This window comes from Ursus maritimus, unplaced genomic scaffold (genome assembly GCF_017311325.1).
Source record: "Ursus maritimus isolate PB19 unplaced genomic scaffold, ASM1731132v1 scaffold_19, whole genome shotgun sequence".
NCBI lineage: Eukaryota > Metazoa > Chordata > Mammalia > Carnivora > Ursidae > Ursus > Ursus maritimus.
In genome coordinates this window covers 44793628-44812700 of record NW_024424341.1, presented here as the reverse complement: position 1 = coordinate 44812700, position 19073 = coordinate 44793628, and the positions used below count along the sequence as shown (strand labels likewise).

The window sequence follows — 19073 nt, the reverse complement described above, 5'->3', positions numbered from 1 at the left end:
ATTCTCCCTCTGGGAATCTATTCTGCAAATGCACTCACAAGTGTGTACAAAGACCTAGGTACAAGAATAACTAAAAAGCAATACCTGGGAAACAACCTAAATCATGTCAGAAGAGAAGGAGTTCTATAATTCATTTGCACACCATGGAATACCATGCAGCTGGGTTTAAAGGAAGCCATGTTTATATTTGCTGTTATGAAACCATCTCCAAGATAAATTGTTCATTGAGAAAAACGCAACGTGCTCAAATTGAACGTATGCTAAATGCAACGTGGTATCCTAGATTGGAACCTGGAAGACAAAATATATTAGTGGAAAAACTAGCATGATCCAAATAAAGTCTGGAGTTTAGTTAATGGTTGTGTGCTGACACTAATTTCTTGGTTTTGATTATTGTACCAAGGCTATGTAATAGGTTAACATTGGGGGAAACCGGGTGAAGGGTATTCAAGAATTCTCTGTACTGTCTTTGTAAGTTTTCTGCAAATCTAAAATTCTTCCAAAATAAAAAGTTTGGGGGCACCTGGGTGGTGCAATCAGTTAAGTGTCTGTCTTTGGCTCCGGTCACGATCCTGGGGTCCTGAAATCGAGCCCTACATTGGGTTCCCTGCTCAGTGGGGAGCCTACTCCTCCCCTCCTCATGCTCACTCTCTCTCAAATAAATAAAAAAAAATTTTTGAAAGTTTATATGAAAAAACTGTATGTTTCTATATTTGTAGAACTCAAAAAAGGAGAAAAAAAAGAAAAGGTTGTGTATGCACGAGAAATGTCCTTTATTTAGGAGTGATTTTCCTTAATTCAGGAATGATTTATCCACTTTGATAACTGATGAATATTTAAAAATAGTTTAAAAATATTCACACCCACATCATGATTTTTTCAGAGTACCTACCTGGCCAATGTCATTATTTGAAATTTTTTATTATTAAGGAGTGATTTTCCTTAATTCAGAAATGATTTATCCACTTTGATAACTGATGAATATTTTAAAAGATTTAAAAAATATTAACACTCACATCATGATTTTTTCAGAGTACCTACCTGGCCAATGTCATTATTTGAATTTTTTTATCTGATGGCATAGTTTCAAAATGTCTTCAGTTTGGATTGTAGAAAGAAATTACACATGGCTGAGGACTGGAGTGAAATAAGGACACAGAGCAACTCATTAGAAACCAACTCACAAAATGTTCATGTTATCAAATGGCCAACTCACTGAATTTATCAAAAAATCTTTTACTGGTATTAGCCCAAATGGTTTAACTCATTGTATAGAAATGAATTTTTAGTTGTCGTCCCCTCAGAATTGAGCTCAGAGTCCTGCCTCAGAGACAGAGCAGACAGCAGGAAACAGGCTTCCCAGAAGGGCGGGGATCTGAAGGCAGTAACAGTCTTCGGGAAAATCTGGCCACTGAAGTTGCTGGCTCCCCAGTTTGGGCCTTGCTTATCCTGAGTTAGGGGTGAGTGCCAAGAGTCCAATGTGGGTTAATCGCTCTTAAATGGAAAAACTTACATTGTTGTGTAAATTCTTCCAGAATGGTGATGTAATGTCCTGAGTATTCAAGACGCTGTAGAATTGTAAGAACCAAATTTTCCAGATCCAGCGAGAACCAATCTTTTTTTTTCTTTTAAGATTTTTATTTATTTGAGAGAGAGAGGGAGAGCACGAGTGGGAGAAGGGGCAGATGGAGAAGCAGGCTCCCCACTGAGCAGGGAGCCCAACATGGGGCTCCATCTCAGGACCATGGGATCACAACCTGAGCTGAAGGTAGGCGCTTAACCCACTGAGCCACTCTGGTGAGACCCAACCTTACGCAGACAATGTCACTGATCCCTTAAGCCCCAGGGACTAGGGGCCCAGGAAGCTATGTTGATGAGACAAGTTGCATCTGCCCCTGTCCTAGATGGTAAAATTGTGAATGTCTTGCCAGTAACATAATGACTCAAACATTCAAATATTTATTGCTTGCCTAACATGGGCACGCACCAGGCACTGGTCTAGATCTGGGCACGCAGCAGGGAACAAATCAGACCTCAATCTCTCCCTTTATAAAAGCTTACTTTTTGGAAGAGGAGATCAAGAAAACCAAAGAGGGAAATATACATGTTGGAGGAAATAAGTGCTAGGGAGAAAAATAAAATGTGAAAATAAAATTTAAAAACCAGCAGGGAAGAGAGGCAAGCAGGTTCAGCACCACATCCACATCCTGTCTGGATGTCTGAACCTCCAGAAGTGGTCTTGCCCCCCTCTGCAAGTTCAAGGCCCCTCCTCTGGATTATTTCCCATTGCCCACTGTCCCATCACCATGTGCGGGGGTTGGAGAGAGCTCGGACTGACCATCCCTGGGGCACATGCCTGCTTTGGAGCAGAGATGGACTCAGCACCACCCAATGGGCCTGGCCTGCCAGAGGGAAAAGTTGGCTACCCAGAGTGGACTCAGGCTCTGAGTCTAGGGAAGGATGAACAGATCCTGGGAGCAGAAAGGACCACTATTCTCTCTCCCCATAACCCTACTCCTGATGATTCAGAGATAAATGACACAAAAAGCATTCAATGGTAGCCATTATCATGGCTGTCATTTTTATTAGTATTTGGGGACCTCATCACTCACTGGGCCAATTATCCATTTATTGCGTCTTAATTCCAGTATTTATCAGCTGGCGCAAAGTTAGGCCTTGTCAGTAGGGGGCGCTAGAGGGACACTGCAAGTTAGTGGCTTCTCTCCAGATCCCAGTGCTTTGTTTCTGTTTCCCCTGGGCTGTGACCAGCAGGTGGCTGTTACTCTTCTCCACATTGTAGTTGGCCACCTCCAGCACCTTCTTGAGCCCAGCAAGGAACACACCATTTAACCCAAGTAAGAGATTTATTGAAAATATGAAATAGAATCATTTCTCCCTTAATTGACTGCCTTTTCAGACGCTCCGCAAATGGAAATAGAAAGATGCAAAACAGGCCAGTGGTTTTTGTTCTTTTGTTTGGGGTTTTTTTGTTTTGTTTTGTTTTGTTTTGTTTTGTTTTGTTTTGTTTTGTTATGTTTTGTTTTGTTTTGGTTTGTTTTGTTTTGTTTTGTTTTGTTTTGTTTTTTTTCTGAAGAGCTACTTCCAGTCCTACTGGGGGGGGGGGGATGATCAAAAGATCCCTGGGCATTAAAGTTCATCTCATAAAAATTCATTCAGAAAATTGAAGAAACAAGTCTGTTAATGGAAGGAATTTTTCAACTTTCTTTCTTTTTCTTTCTTTCTTTCTTTCTTTCTTTCTTTCTTTCTTTCTTTCTCTTTCTTTCTTTCTTCCTCTTTCTTTCTTTCTCTCTTTCTCTTCTTTTCTTTTAAGATTTTATTTGGGAGAGTGAGCCCGAGCAGGAGGAGGAGGGGCAGAGGGAGAAGCAGGCTTCCCGCTAAGCAGGGAGCTCCAATGAGGGTCTCTGTTCCCAGGACCCTGAGGTCATGACCTGAGCCAAAGGCAGACCTTTAACAGACTGAGCCACCCAGGCGCCCTGGAATTTTTCAACCTTCAAGATCCAGAATCAAGGCAAGTGATATTTGTCGCCTAGAACCTACTCTGGTCCATGTCAGTTACCCTTTTTAACCATCCCAAACACAGTGACTGAAAATGATGATTTTTTAGCTCCCGATTCTTTGGGACCATTTGGGCTGAGCCCAGCCAGGCAGTTCTTCTGCGGGTCTCACCTGGGCTGACTCTTGCAGCTGCAGGCAGCTAGTGGGGTGACTGGGGGCTGTTTGGTCTGGGGTGGTTCCCCTCACATGTATGGCTGGCTGGCAGTTGGTGTAGGTGGCTGGGGTAATGGGTCTCACTGGGCCATGTGCCTACGACAGGCCAGCCCAAGCTTCTTCACATGGCGTGCTCGTAGGTTTCCCAGGAAGGGTTTGTTAAACTATTCTCTGTAAAAAAAAATACCTCTTCCTGTGACTTTGCATGGTTCTTAGGAAATGCCAGCACTTCTGAGCACGGCCTACTAGGCCAGGCCCTGCCTACCACATCCAGCCTCACTCTCCCCTGCTGCCCCCAGCCCCCCCTCACTTTGCTGTCTACACTCCAACAACAATGGACTTCAGGGCTATGCTTGCTCCCACCCCAGAGCTCTGGAACCTATTTTCCTATTGCCTGGAGGACTCACCCCTCTCCTAGTCAGGTTAGTGAGTAATTATTCGTAAAATCTGAGTGCAAGCATCACTTCCTCCAGGAAGCCTTTCCGGAAAACCCTGGCCAGGTTAGAGTTCTGTTTTCCTTTCTTAAAGTATCTATCTCATGATTTTTCTTCAGAGCACGTTGCATAGTTTTAAGTTTACTTGCAACTAATAACAATAGCCAACATTTAATCAGCCCTTGCTCTCCGCTCGGGGCTGTTCTAAGAACTTCATGGGTGTCTGTTTATTCGATTCTCTTGAGGCACAGAAAGGAGAAGAAACTTGCTCCAGTTCACACGGTTGAGAAGTGGTACATGCAGGACCCAAACCTGTCAGTCTTGTTCCAGAGCTAACACCTTAACCATTCTGCTCTGTTCCCTCGCTCTGAAGTAAATAATATGCATCACCCTACCAGACTGGGAGCTGTTCAATGGTAGATATTCTGTGTGACAGACTGAATTGTGTCCCCTCCAAAACCTACCACGTGGCTGTATTTGGATATAGGGCCTTTAGGAGGGAATTAATGAGGTCATAAGAGTAGGGAGGCCCCTCCTCCAATAGAACTGGTGTCATGTCTTAGTCCGCTCAGGCTGCTATAGTAGACCAGGCAGCTTATAAGCAACAGAAATCTACTGTTCTCGAGCTCGCGGTTCTGGAGGCTGGGATATCCCAGATGAAGGCACTGGCAGATTTGGTATCTGGTGAGATACTTTCTGGTTCATAGATAGCTGTCTTCTTACTGTAACATCACATGGTGAAAGGGGCAAGGGAGTTCTCTGGGGCCTTTTTATAAGGGCGCTAATGCTATTCATAAAAGCTCCACTCGTGATCTAATCATCCCTGCCCCCCTGCCCCTGAAGGCCCCATCTCCAAATTTCAGCGCAGTGGAGATTATGTTTCAATATATGAATTGACACAAACGTTCAGCCTATGGCACCTTATAAGAAGAGGAAAAGATCAAGGAGTGTGCATGCACAGGGGAAATGCCACGTGAGGGCCCAGTGAGAAGGCAGCCATCTGCAAGCCAAGGAGAGAGGCCTCAGGAGAAACCAACCCTGCTGGCCATTTGATCTTGGACTTCCAGCCTCCATAACTGTGAGAAATCAATTTCTGCTGCTTAAACCACCCCATCTATGAAAATTGTGTTACGGCAGCCCAAGTACACGTACATTTGGTCTCTTCTTGTTTGCCATTATACACTTTGTACCAAGAACCATGCCCAGCACATAAGAGGTACTCCAAAAATATATACTCAGGTGTTACTACCTTCTCTGGAAAGTCTTTGTTCGCCCTTCTCCCTCTCCCACACCTGGCTTAAGCGCCCCTTCTGGGCTTTAGTTGCTACAGTTTTCACTTGGTTCTGGAAGGATATGTTTTGAGGTCTAATTATTCCTTTCTAGAAGGTTACATCTTTGAATCTAAAGATTTCAAAGAGGCTGAGTCTTCTCCAGGGCTCAGCACAGATGGTATACGCTGTTGGTTTAGTAAATATTTGAGTGAATGCAAGTCTCCTGATCCCCACACACAAGCCCTGGATGGAGAGCAAGAAGGCTTGAGTTCTAAGTTTCATCTTTAAATTCCTGAGCAACCTTGAATCCTGAAACCTCAAAAGTAATCATGGCCTTGCATTTCTCCGGAGATCAAAGCTTGGGGAAATGTCTTTTATGCTCTAACAAGCATAAAGTACAGGGTCATTTTTAGGTCTAACACCTGTGCAGTTGAACTGCCTAGCTCTAGCCAGACTTCTTGCTGTATCTCAAACATACTAAGTACACTCCTGTCTCAGGGCCTTTGCACTCGCTAACTCTTCTGGAAACACAATTCCCCCAGAATTTTCCATTGCAAAGAAGGGCCTTAATTTTCAGTGTTTATGCCAAAGTCAAGGATGGGTGATGGTGATTGCAAGAAAGCAGCTCAGTTTCAGGGCACTGGAGACAAAAAGAGACACCACTGTTCTATTAGTTCATTGAATCCTCTCAACAGTCCTGAAAGGTGTTTACTATCATTATCCCCATTTTACAGATGAAGAAATTGAGGCCAAGAGAGGTTAAGTAACTTGTTAAAGGTCTCACAACTAGAAAGAAACAGGGCCAGGATAGGAATCCAGGCATTTGGATCCAGTGTCAAGTTTCTTAACCACAAAGCTCCCTGCTTCTCAACATATATTGCAGCTTAGTTAACACGGGGTCTGGCATGCGGGCATTGCTCAACAAGCAATAGTTATTTCTCTACTCCCCTCATTTGACTCTCTTAATCTTATAGTCCAAACCCCAGAACCAAGCTGATAACTCTTCCTAGTCAATCTTGCCAGAACCCAGAGTCCCTCACTCCACCTTCTTATGCCTGCACATGCTAGGTAGCTAGATTTGAGGGCTCTACAGTCAGGTTCTCTGGGTTCCCATCTAGGCTTCACCTATCACTAGTTTGGTAAACGTAGGAATGTTACATCCCTCCCTTGGTCTCAGTTTCCTCCCCTGTAAAATGGGGACAGTAACAATCCCTATGTTCTAGAATTACTATAGGGATTCAGTGAGATGAGGCATGCAGAATGCTTTCCACTTTGTGTGGCTCATAAAAATGGCTCAACAAATTGTAACATTTATGATTAGAGCCTCTCAGTGAGAAGCCCCCCTGCCCCAGAGTTCTGGGGCTGTGAAATACACGCCAAACCACCGTTAGAGCCAAAGTTGGGACCAGATTAACTCATTGTTTGTAGACAAGGATGGCTGGGTGAGAGGACTCCTCACCTGATCCAACCCAGGATGTACCAGATAGTTACTTCCTAGAGGAGAGGCAATGTGGTTCAGGGGCGGTATTCTCTTGGGTCTGATAGACCTGGGTCTGAATTCTAGCTCTGATTTCTCCTCAGGACCTCAGTTTCTTCATCTGTCAAATGGGAAGAGACTAGTGTTAAGAGTCATTAAGAATGTGAGTTCAGCTTCAGAAGGTTATGTGATATTCATTCTACTCCTTGCTTAGCCACAGACCAGCTATGTGAGCTGAGATGAGTGTCTTCAGCTCTATGAGCCTTGGTTGTCTGCTCCAATGGGTGTTGTCACTATTCCTATTTCTGGGGTGTCTGTGAGGATTTTCCAGGACCACATGTGCCCACACTCTGGACCCTGTAGCTGTTAGGATGGGAGGCAGTATATACCAAGAATTAGGAGTTTAGGCTCTGGAGTCAGACTGCAACAGGCCTAGTTCAAATTCCAGCTCTGAAAATTACTCCTGGTGAGATCTTAGGGAAAACTATTTCTTCTCCCAACCTCAATTCATTTATCTGTGAAGTGAGAATAATAGCAGTAAATGTCTGATAGAGCTTGTTATAAGAATTCCACTAGATGATACATGTAAAGCACTTAAAACTGGCTTGGTTCAGTGTAAGTGGCAAAGATATTATGAGGACGATTTTTAAAATATCCTTTCCTAGAATGCAAATGCATTTGCCCAAAAGTTTGAGGACTTGAAAATATGCATGGAGTGAAGGCTTCAGGATCAAATTCAAGTCCAAAACAAAAATTAAAAAAACCCTAATTTGTAGATGAGGTAAACCAGGGCCACGTGATCACATCAGACCCCACCCCACGTCTACATGATCAACCCTATGTAATCATAGTGTAGCTCAAATGCTGGACTCTCACCAGAACAAGGTCAGAGTCCCAGCAATGCCCATTCTAGCCGTGGGACGTGAGCCAAATGAGCCTCAGAGGTTAACCAGCAGAGTAATCAGCTCCCTCACAGAGTTATTGAGGAGTCAACAAGATGACGCACACAACGCGGCACCCCAAAAGGGTTCGGTGAGCGGGAGCTGTTACTATTGCTACAGCACCTGTCTTCTCCAGCTTTTTGAGGGGTTTACTCCCACCAGCCGGCCACTAGCCTTAGTCGGTCTCCGTCCGACTTTCGGCTGCAGCTACTGTCCCAGGCCCTCCTCAGGAGGGTCCCCCTGCGCCAGTCCTTCGTCCCCAGCTCCTCAGCTAGCTGCCCGGAGGTGGGCGCCAGACAACACCCCACCAAGCCCCGGAGCTGAGCTTGAAGCACAGGGACAGAGGTCCAACTGCCGCCTGAAACCGTTGGACTTGGCTCCCGCCTCCTGGCCCTCTGCTCAATCAAAAGAGAAGAAGCAATCCCCTAGACCAATCAGAAGTGGAAGCGGTCGGCAATGCCCGCCTCCTTAAGGCGCCCTAACTCTTCATTGGATGTGTCCGAGCGCGGACCCAAAGCTAAGCCACTTAGAAGAGAGTGGGGCCAACCAATCAGCAGTGCAACCGCAGCCGGGCTAGTGGGACTGGAGAGGCAGTATCAGCTCCCAGACTGGCGCGGTGCGAGCTCGCCGCCTGTCAGCACCAAAACCCTGCAGGGATAGAACGCCAGCTGGCTGAGCTCTTAGCCCTGGCCAGTTAATGGCGGGGCAGAGCAACGGGCCATTCTCTCTACAGTGCGGTGTGTGTGTATGAGGGGGGAGATGGCTAGTACACGAAGTACGCAGTTAAAACCCTGGCTCAGCTGACAGGCAATGAGCATTTGAAGTGCGAGCATCTAGACAAATCACGGGTCAAGGCACTGCCGCCTCTTGTGCTTTCCTTCTCCCCGCATACTTCCGGGTGAGGCAGGGTGCGTTCTGTAACTAATCAGTGGTGGGTAGGGCAAGAGGCGGGAAAGGGAAGCTGCCCACAGGCACCCGAAGCCTGGCTGGCTCTTTAGGGCCTCCCAACCAACCACAGACACACACTTCATAGACTGTCAGGGGTTGAGAGAGAGGTGAAAGGGTAACCCTTTTAGGGTGGCAAGACAGAAGCAAGAAAGCGGTGGTATCCTGAGCCCTTGCGGAGGGGAGTTTCCAAGGCTATTGAGGCGAAGGAAGTTCAGGGCCCAGTCTTTTCACAGAGAGGGCGGGAGGGAGGGCAAAGTCTACAGCCACTCAGCAGGGGAGGGGGGTGAGCTGGAGGGTAACATCTCAGCGTTAGAGACCTGAACCCCAAGTCCGCGGACCGATCAGCCCCCAAGGCCCTGCCACTCCACAGAGCCAGCTGGGTGGCTGGGAGCTCGGCAGCCAATGGGCGGGGCGCGAGGTGGGAGAGAGCAAGTGGAGCTGTCCTAGGTGCCTCTTAGAACGTTGAGCATGCTCAGCGGGAAGCGGCCACCGCCGCAGCCAATCAGCGTCCGCCTCGGAATCCAGGCGCGCCAGGCAAGCTGTGCACGCGCCGCGGCCTCGAGCTCTTGGCCTCGCAAGGCTCACCACTTTCTAACGGCCACTCGAGCTTGCGCCACCCTCAGTGTATGTGAGGCTGTGGGAAGAGGACCAGGATCCAAGTCGGTGAGTGCCATGGTTTTTCTTAGACTTCTTCAGGCTTGGGACTGGCCCAGGCCAAACTGGGCTATGAGGGCTTGAGTCCCTGGGGACTCCCTTTGCCCTGGCAAGGCTGGCAATGGGGCTTCCTAGGCACCTTTGGACCGAGGCTGGTAGAGGCCAGGCCAACATGCCCTGAGCTGGTCCATGGTCCCTGAGGCTAACTTGATTTGGAAGTGTATTGTGGGGCAGTTGGAGGCCCCTGGAGCTCTGCGTGGCGTCATTGGCCATGACGTATGGCCTTTGAACCGTGAAAGGTTGTCTGAGGGCTCTGGACTGAGTCTGGATCTGGTGACTGGAAGGAGAGGACTGTGACTCTCCAGAGCTTATTGGGAGTCACTGGCCAAAAGATGAAACTAGTGTGTACTTTAGAGATTTCCTGGGGTCTTAGGATCCAGCCTGGGCTGAGAGTGAGAGTTGCCAAGGTTAAAAGCCCAATGGGAAGTTGTCAATGGCCATTGCATCCAGGCTGTGCTGAGAACATGTGGCTGCAAGGTTTGGGGGGGGGGGTTGCTGGACTCCAGGTTGAGGTACAGATTTTCCCGTATCAGTCCAGGTTAGATAACCTGGGCAGGAGGTTAGGCCCAAGGTCTTCTGGAGGTTCTTGAGGAGGGAGTTTCTGAATCTCAGAGGTTGTTTGCCCTACATGAAATATTATTGCCATGTGACTCCAGAAAAAACCAGGATTGGGTCATGTTAGGGCCTTTTGGTCCACTCTTTTCCAAACCCTGTTCATTCCCAGAAGATATCAGACAGTAAGAATAGGGCCAGATGCATAGGGAAGATGGATGTTGTACTGCAGCACAGGAAGATGTGTGTGAGATATCCTGCTCCTTAGGAAATCACCCAGGTTGTCTTTACAGAAGATTTTTTATTCTTATGGGGCAGGGTGTTGATATCGAATTTCATTCAGCTGTTCAAGTTCTACATGGTATTAAAGCTTTCAGAATGCTTTCATGTATACCCAGAGTTCTTAAACCTTGGGTGGGGGATGCAAGGGAGTGGTCTATGAATAGATTTCAAGGGTTTTTGAGCTCCTGGAATTCATAAGGAAAACTGTGTGCATGTTGTTGGCGGGGGCATGCAAAGCAGCCACAAGTATAAACAAGGAATATTTAACCTGCCCAAGGACTGGCTTCAGTCCATGAATTCCTTGTAATTCACATGCACAATGGTATGCGTATCTATAATTTTCTGATGTAAAGTGTTGATTCCGTGGCTTACAATTTTAAAAAGGATGGTAATTCCCTTAACCTATGACATTAAGAACCATTGGAATTAAGCAGGGTCCTGTATTATTTATGGGGCCTAGGCCAGACTAGAAATGAAGATTTTCCCCATACCTGGTGTTGGCCCATATTTCAAGGCATATTAGTCTGTATGTCTGAGCTCAGTCTACCTGCCCCTCACACACGACCAGGGTCTGGGGTGGGTACATCAGTCACACAGTTCATCCTCCTGAGTATAGACCTGGGATTGAGGGCTGTGTAGGTCCTGGAAGTGGGCCATTTAGGCAAGGAAGTCCAGGGTTCCAAGTTCCCAGAGCACAGCCTAGAACTGAGGGATACATGTTCTAGGTGGGCACTTCCTAGATGCCCTTGGGATCTGTGGCCCAAGGGGGAGGGGGTGACACAGCCAGAGGGAGTCAGAATGGGTTTAACAATATTGGCATTCAGTACTGGTCTTGAGAACAGCCCCTGTGAGCAAATTGAGGATCTCAGAAGAGTTAGCCCCATAGTAGGGCTGAAGAAAAAGGCCACCCACAGAGAAGATGCAGTGGAACCTAAATTTTTTTACTTCTAGTCTAGTTCTTTTTCACTTGATCCACAAAAGATATGCTAGGATAGGGTCTCTATGACCTAGATGCAGCTCACCTGGCTATGATTATACTGGTTCTTCAGTTATATGAAACATAGATTTAGGGGAAGAAAGAAACTAATTTACTCCGTGGTGTCTCTTCTCTGGTATGTGTTGGATGTACTTAACTAGAAAGAGTGGGCATTTGAAAGTTTATGTAAGATTTGGATAATTGGCCTTCATCTGCATAAAATGCTGTGGGGGAATTTAACTACCTTAATTTGAAGAAAAAGATGTGTTCCTGGAAAAAGTGGAAAGTTCATATAATTTTTCTAAATTGAATCTTGTTTAACTCGGCTTTGGAATACTCAGTATTTAAAATAAGTGAGATAAAGGGAGAACATTTTTCATAAAACAAATAATCATGCCTCTAATTGGCCTATTCTGATGGTTTAGTTTTAATTGTATTTAAAGAGAATCCATACTTGTATTGCTGTGTTGATATTTTTATATCAAGCTGGGTTGTACCTGCAGGGGCATATGAAGGAGCTTATGGTCATGCCTATCAATTAGAATTTAAAAAATAGTAGATTTTAAACTTTATTTAGTAATATGAGTATTGGGACTGAGAGGCAAAAATCATACCTCTTTTTCCCACATACTTCCTTCCAGTTATGTCCTATCTAATCTCTCCTACTCACTCTACCCTGTCCCAGGTTGCTGTTTTGTGTCCTCAGAACCAGTGGTTTCCTGGGTCCACCCCAGGGGACAACTGCAGGTGATTCCTACAGAGTCAGCCTGGGAAGTGGAAGATGGACAAGGTTTTTGAGACTGTGATGGGAGACTTTTCAAGAATAGAGTTATCAGTGTCCCTACTCGTCCAAGTCAAAGTGCTATTTGCTTGTGCTTCTGCTGTCACTGCTCAATGCAAGATGGCTTGGACTGTGTAGTCAAGAATGTAGGGAGAAGGGCCTAGAGTGTCACCAGCCTAAGGCCTGAGGTGTAGAGGGCCCTGGGGATACCTCTAAGAAGGATATCCTTAAGTGGGGTAGACACCAGGTAGGAGGCAAAATGGGGTTTCCCAATCTTGGGGGCTTTTGTTCACTGAATGGGGAATCCCCTTGCCCTTCTTCTCCCTATTAGGTTTCCTGAAAGCCTGCTGACATTCCCTGTCAACTACACTTGGCTTACAGAGGATGCCGCCCTTTAAGCACAGCCTCCAACATTCTTGATCACCAATGAGCAAATCATACCAGTGGGGGAGCTGAGTCACAGGCACATGAAGTAGGGCTGGGAGATGAGGCCACTGGGTGATGATGTAATCTTCCAGACCCCTGTACCTTTTCTTCTATACTTGGGGTTTCTCTCATGGTTTTCCCCACTTATTCCATATGTTTAGAGACTGTATTACTGTGTTGAAGAAAGGATGTTTTTCTCTGTATACATACATACCAGGGATTGGTGCTTTTTTATGTCCAGGCCAAGTGTCTTTTATATGGGTGTCTAATGAGTTCCCGGGTGTGGTGGTATGAGGAGTTAGAAAGCTCAGAAATGGAAAATATTTAACGTTCAGAGTAGCACATGAACACAGCCTGTCCATTTGCATTTTCCCTTTCACTCTGACTCAGCTTCCCCTCTCCCCACCCTATTATTGCCCCTCCACCAGCCCCACCCATTGGCACACCCTGTCTGATCTAGGAAGGATTAACATCTGCCTATACCCAAGCTAGAATGAGAGGTGGAGGGGGAAGGCATGTTAGGTCTGGAGGGAGAAAGTAGAAGGCTGTCTGAATACTTTGGGGTCCTGGAGCCAAAGGGAGAAATGCGAGTTTAGGCACATAATATTTGGGTCTAGGAGGGGACCAGGATCTAAGGGAGAATCCTAGGGTGAACCAGACCGTGTCAGGTCACCAGAGCAGCCTACCAATGCCTGATTTGTTTATCTTCCAGTTATTTATTCAGCATATATGATATACCAGGCACATATCATAAGTGATTTCTCTACGCTTGTTGAATGAATGAAAAAATTGCCACAGGATGAGGGATAATGGAATAATAAAAAATGGAAAAAGAAATTTGAGTCTTTCAGACCTCATCCTTTCCCCAGGTTAACGAGCGCTAAAGTGTGAAAACAGGGGAAATCTCCTGAGAGCTTGACCCTTTTGACAGGAAGTGAAAGAAACCCCGGAGTTCTGATTTCAGAGAAATGTCATTTGTCATCAACCCAAGAAAAGGGAGTTTTCTCTTCGAAGACCACCGCAGCCCTTCCTGGGGTTGCCCCCTTCAGAGCTTGATGGGAGAATCTGAGTCACTCGTACATTCAGTCCCCAGTGGTGGCCCAGATGACAGGGGTCATTTCCACAGAGCAGTTAAGGCTTCCTAGTACTAAGTCAGGGAGAGGAACGACAAGGCATGCTTTTAGCCCTCCTTCACTCTCTCCTTGGAATCCAGATGTTTCAGTCCTTTTTACTTCTGAGGCAGTAGAAACAGCTTCCAGCTGCTAGAGCTCTGACACTTCTCAGAAGAACTAATCCTATTTGAATGATGCTATGTACTGACAAACCACTTTCACATTCATCATGTCATTTCATCTTCACCCTCACCTCCAAATGAGGTAAGCAAAGGTTATCCCTATTTCATGGATGAGGTAACTGAGGCTCAGAGAGGTGACTTGTCCAACGTGACTCAACTAGTAAATGGCAGAGATGAGACTCAAATGCGGGTCTGATTATTCCAAGGTTCTTGTTGCGAGATGAGCTAGCTTACTTGCTTTCTTTTCTTTTCTTTTTTTTAAAGATTTTTATTTATTTGAGAGAGAGGGAGAGTAGAGAAAATGCACGAGAGTGCATGAGTGGGAGGGGAGGGGCAGAGGGAGAGGGAAAAGCAGACTCCCGGCTGAGCAAGGAGCCTGATGCAGCATGAGGCTTGATCCCAGGACCCCAAGATCACGACCTGAGCAGAAGGCAGACCCTTAACTGACTGAGCCACCCAGGCACCCCTTGATTTTTATTTTTTTTAAAGTAATCGCTACACCTAGCATGGGGTTCAAACCTACAACCCCGAGATCAAGAGTTGCATGCTCTACAGAGTCAGCCAGGCACCTTCTTCACATGAACTTCTTTGACTCTAGAAGTTCACAAATGAAGGAGACAGGAAGGGAGGCAGAATGTCTTGAATCTGGAAGTAGAGGAGGTGGTCTCTCCTAGAGGGGTGAAGTAGAGCCAGGGGTATAAAACCACACCCCCTTGGGGGACTGTGGCAGACTGATACTTGGGACACCCAATGGAAGACTGTGAGGTCAGGGGCGGGGCTAGCTCCAGGGGGGCCCCAAGAGCCCCAACAGCAGTTCAGAACATGCGGTGTCCAGGAGGAAGCTACAACCGGTGAGTGGTTGCTTCTCCCCAGCTGAGACTTTCCTCCCATTACACCCCTTTTTCTGTCCACTTCCTACCAACTTGTGGCCTTCTCCCTGAGGTGTCCAAGTAGTAATCCTCCCCACAAGGGTCCTTACTCATGATGAGCCCACACTGAGGAATATGCCTACTGGGCACTGAGACACTTAGGTCTGTCTCTTAGTATCTGGGTTCCCAGTTCTCTTCTTAAAAGTCACTGTGGTAGTTTTGATGTGTGATAAATTGCTGCCTTGTTGGCTCTTTCTATTCTTTGCTTTTGGCTTATGAAAAACAAAATTAAAGCATTTCCTTATCCTATTCTGGAAAGAAAATAGCCTCTTCCTATATAGTTCCCATTTTCCTTTCTCCCACTTCCTCAGGGGTCAAAACTTTCTCCAAAATCTCTCTCCATCCTTGATGGAAACCTTCTCTTCTGTGGCTTCTGCACCTACACTCTCAATCCACTGGATGGGTCTCTTCTAGGTCCTTCTCTGACGACATGTTCTAGAAGTTTCAGCCATAGGGAGATAATTGATTGATGCCATAGGGCATGCCCTCCTGCAGCTATGACCTCAGTCTTACTGTCCTTTCTGCCTCTCAGAGGACTACTCAGCTCCATGTGAAGGGGTGGGGGTGGGGGTGGGGGTGGGGCGGCACTAGCTTTCAAAACTCTTCCATGAAGCTGTGTCTTGCTCCATCCCTAACTGCAAGGTCTGACTGGGTCTTATAGTGATCTCTTTGTCTGGAAAGAAGAAAGCCTGGCCTGCTCCAAGGTATCTTTCCCTGCAGAAGGACTTAGAGTAGCAGAAATATCAGCATCTGCTCTCTTTTAAGTCGGAGACTGCCAATTGGCAGGACCCATCTATACTAGCCTTGAACCCACTATTTTATAAGGTCGTTAAGTGCCTTGTCCTTACTCTTTAAGTCCTGAATATGGTCTAATTCCCATTCTCCTGCCACCCCCACCTTCACCCCTACCCCCTGGTCCGTTATGATTCTGGATAAGCTTGGGTCCTCTCTTGGGTTAATTTGTTCCATTCAGGGCACAGACAGTTCTGAACCAGCAACTCACTCTTTCTCCCCTCACCTCCACAGGCTTGAGAATATGCTGTTCGTCCCTCCCCTTTCCACCATGGACTCAACACTGTGGCCTTTCTTTCAGGTCCTCTGAGATTGGTATCCAGGCAAGGCAAAATGCCCCTGTTCCCGACGACAAGACTGCCTAGCCCCTATGGCTCTGATCGGCTGGTACGACTAGCAGCCAGGCTCCGGCCAGCACTATGTGATACCTTGATCACTGTGGGAAGCCAAGAATTCCCTGCCCACAGCCTGGTGCTGGCAGGTGTGAGCCAGCAGCTAGGCCGCAGGGGCCGCTGGGCTCTGGTGAAAGGCATCAGCCCTTCTACCTTTGCCCAGCTTCTGTACTTTGTTTATGGGGAGAGTGTAGAACTGCAGCCTGGAGAACTGGGACCCCTTGAGGAAGCGGCCAGAGCCTTGGGGGTGCAGTCCCTGGAAGAGGCATGCAGGAGGGCTCGACGGGACAGGGCTAGAGAACTGGGTCCAGGGCTTAAGGAACATCAGGAGGAGCCAGAGAAACCCACAAGGGATTCTGAGAGAGGACTGGAGGGACATGGAGAGCAGAGACCAGAGCAATTTGTTAAAGCTGGTTGGAGAGAACAGGAGACACTATATGAGCAAAGTCCACCAAGAGAGAGCCCTGAGATAGCAGAGGCAATGCAGGAGGGTGCAGGGGAGCAGATGAGATCAAAAGAAAAACTCAAGCAATCCCCTTTTGGCCATGGGGGAACAGATGGGAAGCAAGAAGTGATTATGTGGGTGACAGAGAGTCCAGAGGGCTCTGAGGAAAGTCTGCGGGAGTTCTCTGGCCCCCTTCCCCCACCAGGTTCCTTCCAAACAAGCGTCATTCCTAGGCCCTGGTGGGCTGAGGCCCCTTGGTTGGGGACGGGCCAGCCTGCCCTATGGAGCATCCTGCTGTTGCCACCCAGATATGGCACTCCCTTCTCCCACAGCACCCCCATCACTGGAGCCTGGCAGGAGGTCTGGCGTCGGGACCAGAGGTGAGTGAAGAGCCTAATGGAAGACCTCCCTGGCTGGGAGGAAGTGGCTCAGGATAGGCAGCAGTGATGGGTAGAAGGGCACCACATCTCTTATCTCTACTGTACATTTCCTGAACTGGTGATAGGACAAGAAGCTTCCACCACAGGGGAATTCAAAGCCCAGCCCCTGAGGAGGACTCATGACACCTCCCTCTCCAGGAAGGGTCTGGCCAGGACCCCAGGTTTTGCCAAGGCTAACTCTTCCCCACCCCATCCCCAGGATCCCACTGTCCCTGAACCCTGAGAAAGGTCTCTGGAATCAGAACCAGTTGGCCAACTCCAGTCCTGCCCCAGGTAAGCCCATCAGTGCCCTGTACAAATGCTGTAACATGGTCTCTCTCTCCTAAGGCTGGGACTCCAGGAGTCCAGCCTGAGTAGGGCACCTCCTTCACTCCGCTCCCTCCAGGTTCCCTCCCCCAGGGCCCCACAAAGCTCAGTCTTGGGGAGATGGAAGAGTCTGATCAGAGGCACACAGGTGAGTAGGGTGAGGGTGCTTTTGCCTCAGCCCCACTGTAGCTCCTGATGTCTTGTCTGGGAGTACCAGTGGTCAGATTTGGGATTCCAAGCCCTGACCTCCTTTGCCTTCTCTGTCCCCACAGGTGCACTTGCAACCTGTGTGGGTCATGTGAGTACAGCAGGCCCATCTCCCCAACAACCTCCCCCACCCCCACCTGCTCGCTCTCGGCCCTATTCTTGTTCTGTCTGTGGAAAAAGGTTCTCACTCAAGCATCAGTTGGAGACGCACTACCGAGTCCACACAGGTATGGGCTCCCCGCCCAGTGCAAAGTATCTGCTCCCTTCCAAACACCGGTCTGTCGGCTCTGTGTGGTTTGCTCCCACACAATTCCCTTGCCCAGTTGCCCATTTCAACCCCTATGCCAGACTTCACCCCCTTCTTTCCTTTACCGGCCTCCCCCTCCACTGCCCTAGGAGAGAAGCCCTTCTCCTGTAGCCTCTGCCCCCAGCGCTCCCGGGACTTCTCAGCCATGACCAAGCACCTGCGGACGCATGGGGCCGCACCCTACCGCTGCCCTCTGTGCCGAGCCGGCTGCCCCAGCCTGGCTTCCATGCAGGCGCACATGCGCGGCCACTCGCCCAGCCAGCTCCCACCTGGATGGACCATTCGCTCCACCTTCCTGTACTCCTCCTCTTCGAGGCCGTCCCGAGCCTCGACCTCTCCCTGTAGGTCCCCTTCCTCCACCACCTGAGGGTGTTGATAGCTTCTTTGGCTTCAACCAACAATACGATTAAAGAATGAAAGACGGGCCGACAGGCTGGCTAGGTTTCTGACCCAGCACCGCAGCTATGGCAGCCTAGCAAATTCGGCTCCAAGAAGCATCGCAGGAAAGGCGCTGAAAGCCTTCTCCCAGATGACCGCGGGCCCCAGAATCCTGGGTCAGCGAGCCCGTGTGGGGTGTGGGCAGTGAAGTTTGCACGAGTGAAAATTATGCGGGAACTGGCGATTCCATAATCAAATAAAGAGTTTCCTGTGCCCTCCTCTCAGAAGCCGAGTCCAGACTTTAGTCTGTGAGCAGGGGAGAGGGAAGGAAGGGCAGTCTTGCCCCTTGTCCTGTGGCGGCCCCTGGTGGCGGTGCATCCACCGTTCAACGCGGGGGGCCATCTCCATCTCCCGGGTCTCCCTCTTCTCCCCCAGAGGTAGGGACCCGTGAGGGCCGCGAAGTCCAGGCTAACTTAGCAGCAAGCCCTGTTGGCAGAGGCTGTGAGAAACCAAGTTATTCGCCCCTTCCACAGCAAGCAATGGTGCGCAGAATCTGAGTCTGGGACCCCCAGCCCGGGGCTCGAGGAACGCGAGCTCCACCCTCCTCCTCTCCTTGAGCTTTCAGCCACCCTCCTCCTCCCGTGCGCAAGGACCGCAGAGCTGCGGCCTCTCGAGCATCTCCCCTCCATGCTGCGCAGAACTGCAGCCGAGGGGCGCCTCCAACTGAGACTAATCCTTTGCCGCTGCCCCTTTCCTACCTACCCCACGCCTCCTGCAGCCGCGAACTTCATTTCCCAGTGTCTCTGGGACACCCATGGTCTGAAGCCCACTGCACCCTGGGAGTGGTAGTTCATATGTGCCCTGGTCTCGACAAGAACAATGGGAGGAGTTTGGGGCAAGAACCACACTTCCCGGCAGCCTCGGAGATAATTTTCTGAGTCCGGTTAAGACCCTACAGTCTCAGCTCTCGCGGCCCTAGCTCCCGGCGGAAGGAGCGAGGCGCCTGGACTACATTTCCCGAAAGTCCCTGCGCCTCACCCCTCTCGGGCCGC

General features: G+C 48.5%; 1 protein-coding gene across 5 annotated transcripts; it reads left to right on the top strand.

The window, feature by feature from the left end:
- Window positions 1-14255: 14255 nt before the first annotated feature.
- On the top strand, window positions 14256-18305 carry ZBTB32 (zinc finger and BTB domain containing 32). Of its 5 annotated transcripts, none has more exons than XM_040632830.1 (7): window positions 14265-14676; window positions 15848-15933; window positions 16716-16763; window positions 17023-17096; window positions 17209-17277; window positions 17402-17563; window positions 17733-18305. In XM_040632830.1, the coding sequence occupies exons 2-7, from the start codon at window positions 15917-15919 to the stop codon at window positions 18008-18010; spliced, it is 648 nt and encodes a 215-aa protein (XP_040488764.1). In that variant the 5' UTR covers window positions 14265-14676; window positions 15848-15916; the 3' UTR covers window positions 18011-18305. The 5 variants fall into 5 exon arrangements, with proteins under 5 accessions (XP_008710338.1, XP_040488764.1, XP_040488763.1 ...); XM_040632829.1 differs by having other exon boundaries at window positions 16617-16763; XM_008712116.2 differs by having other exon boundaries at window positions 14256-14676; window positions 15848-16763.
- The last annotated feature ends 768 nt before the right edge of the window (window positions 18306-19073 follow it).

Bases quoted from the DNA above. Each gene is read 5' to 3' on its own strand.
- ZBTB32 (XM_008712116.2), top strand. From the start codon at position 15,880: ATGCCCCTGTTCCCGACGACAAGACTGCCTAGCCCCTATGGCTCTGAT. The intron at 17,097-17,208 runs GTAAGCCCATCA...CGCTCCCTCCAG, and splicing joins CAACTCCAGTCCTGCCCCAG to GTTCCCTCCCCCAGGGCCCC. The intron at 17,564-17,732 runs GTATGGGCTCCC...CCACTGCCCTAG, and splicing joins GCACTACCGAGTCCACACAG to GAGAGAAGCCCTTCTCCTGT.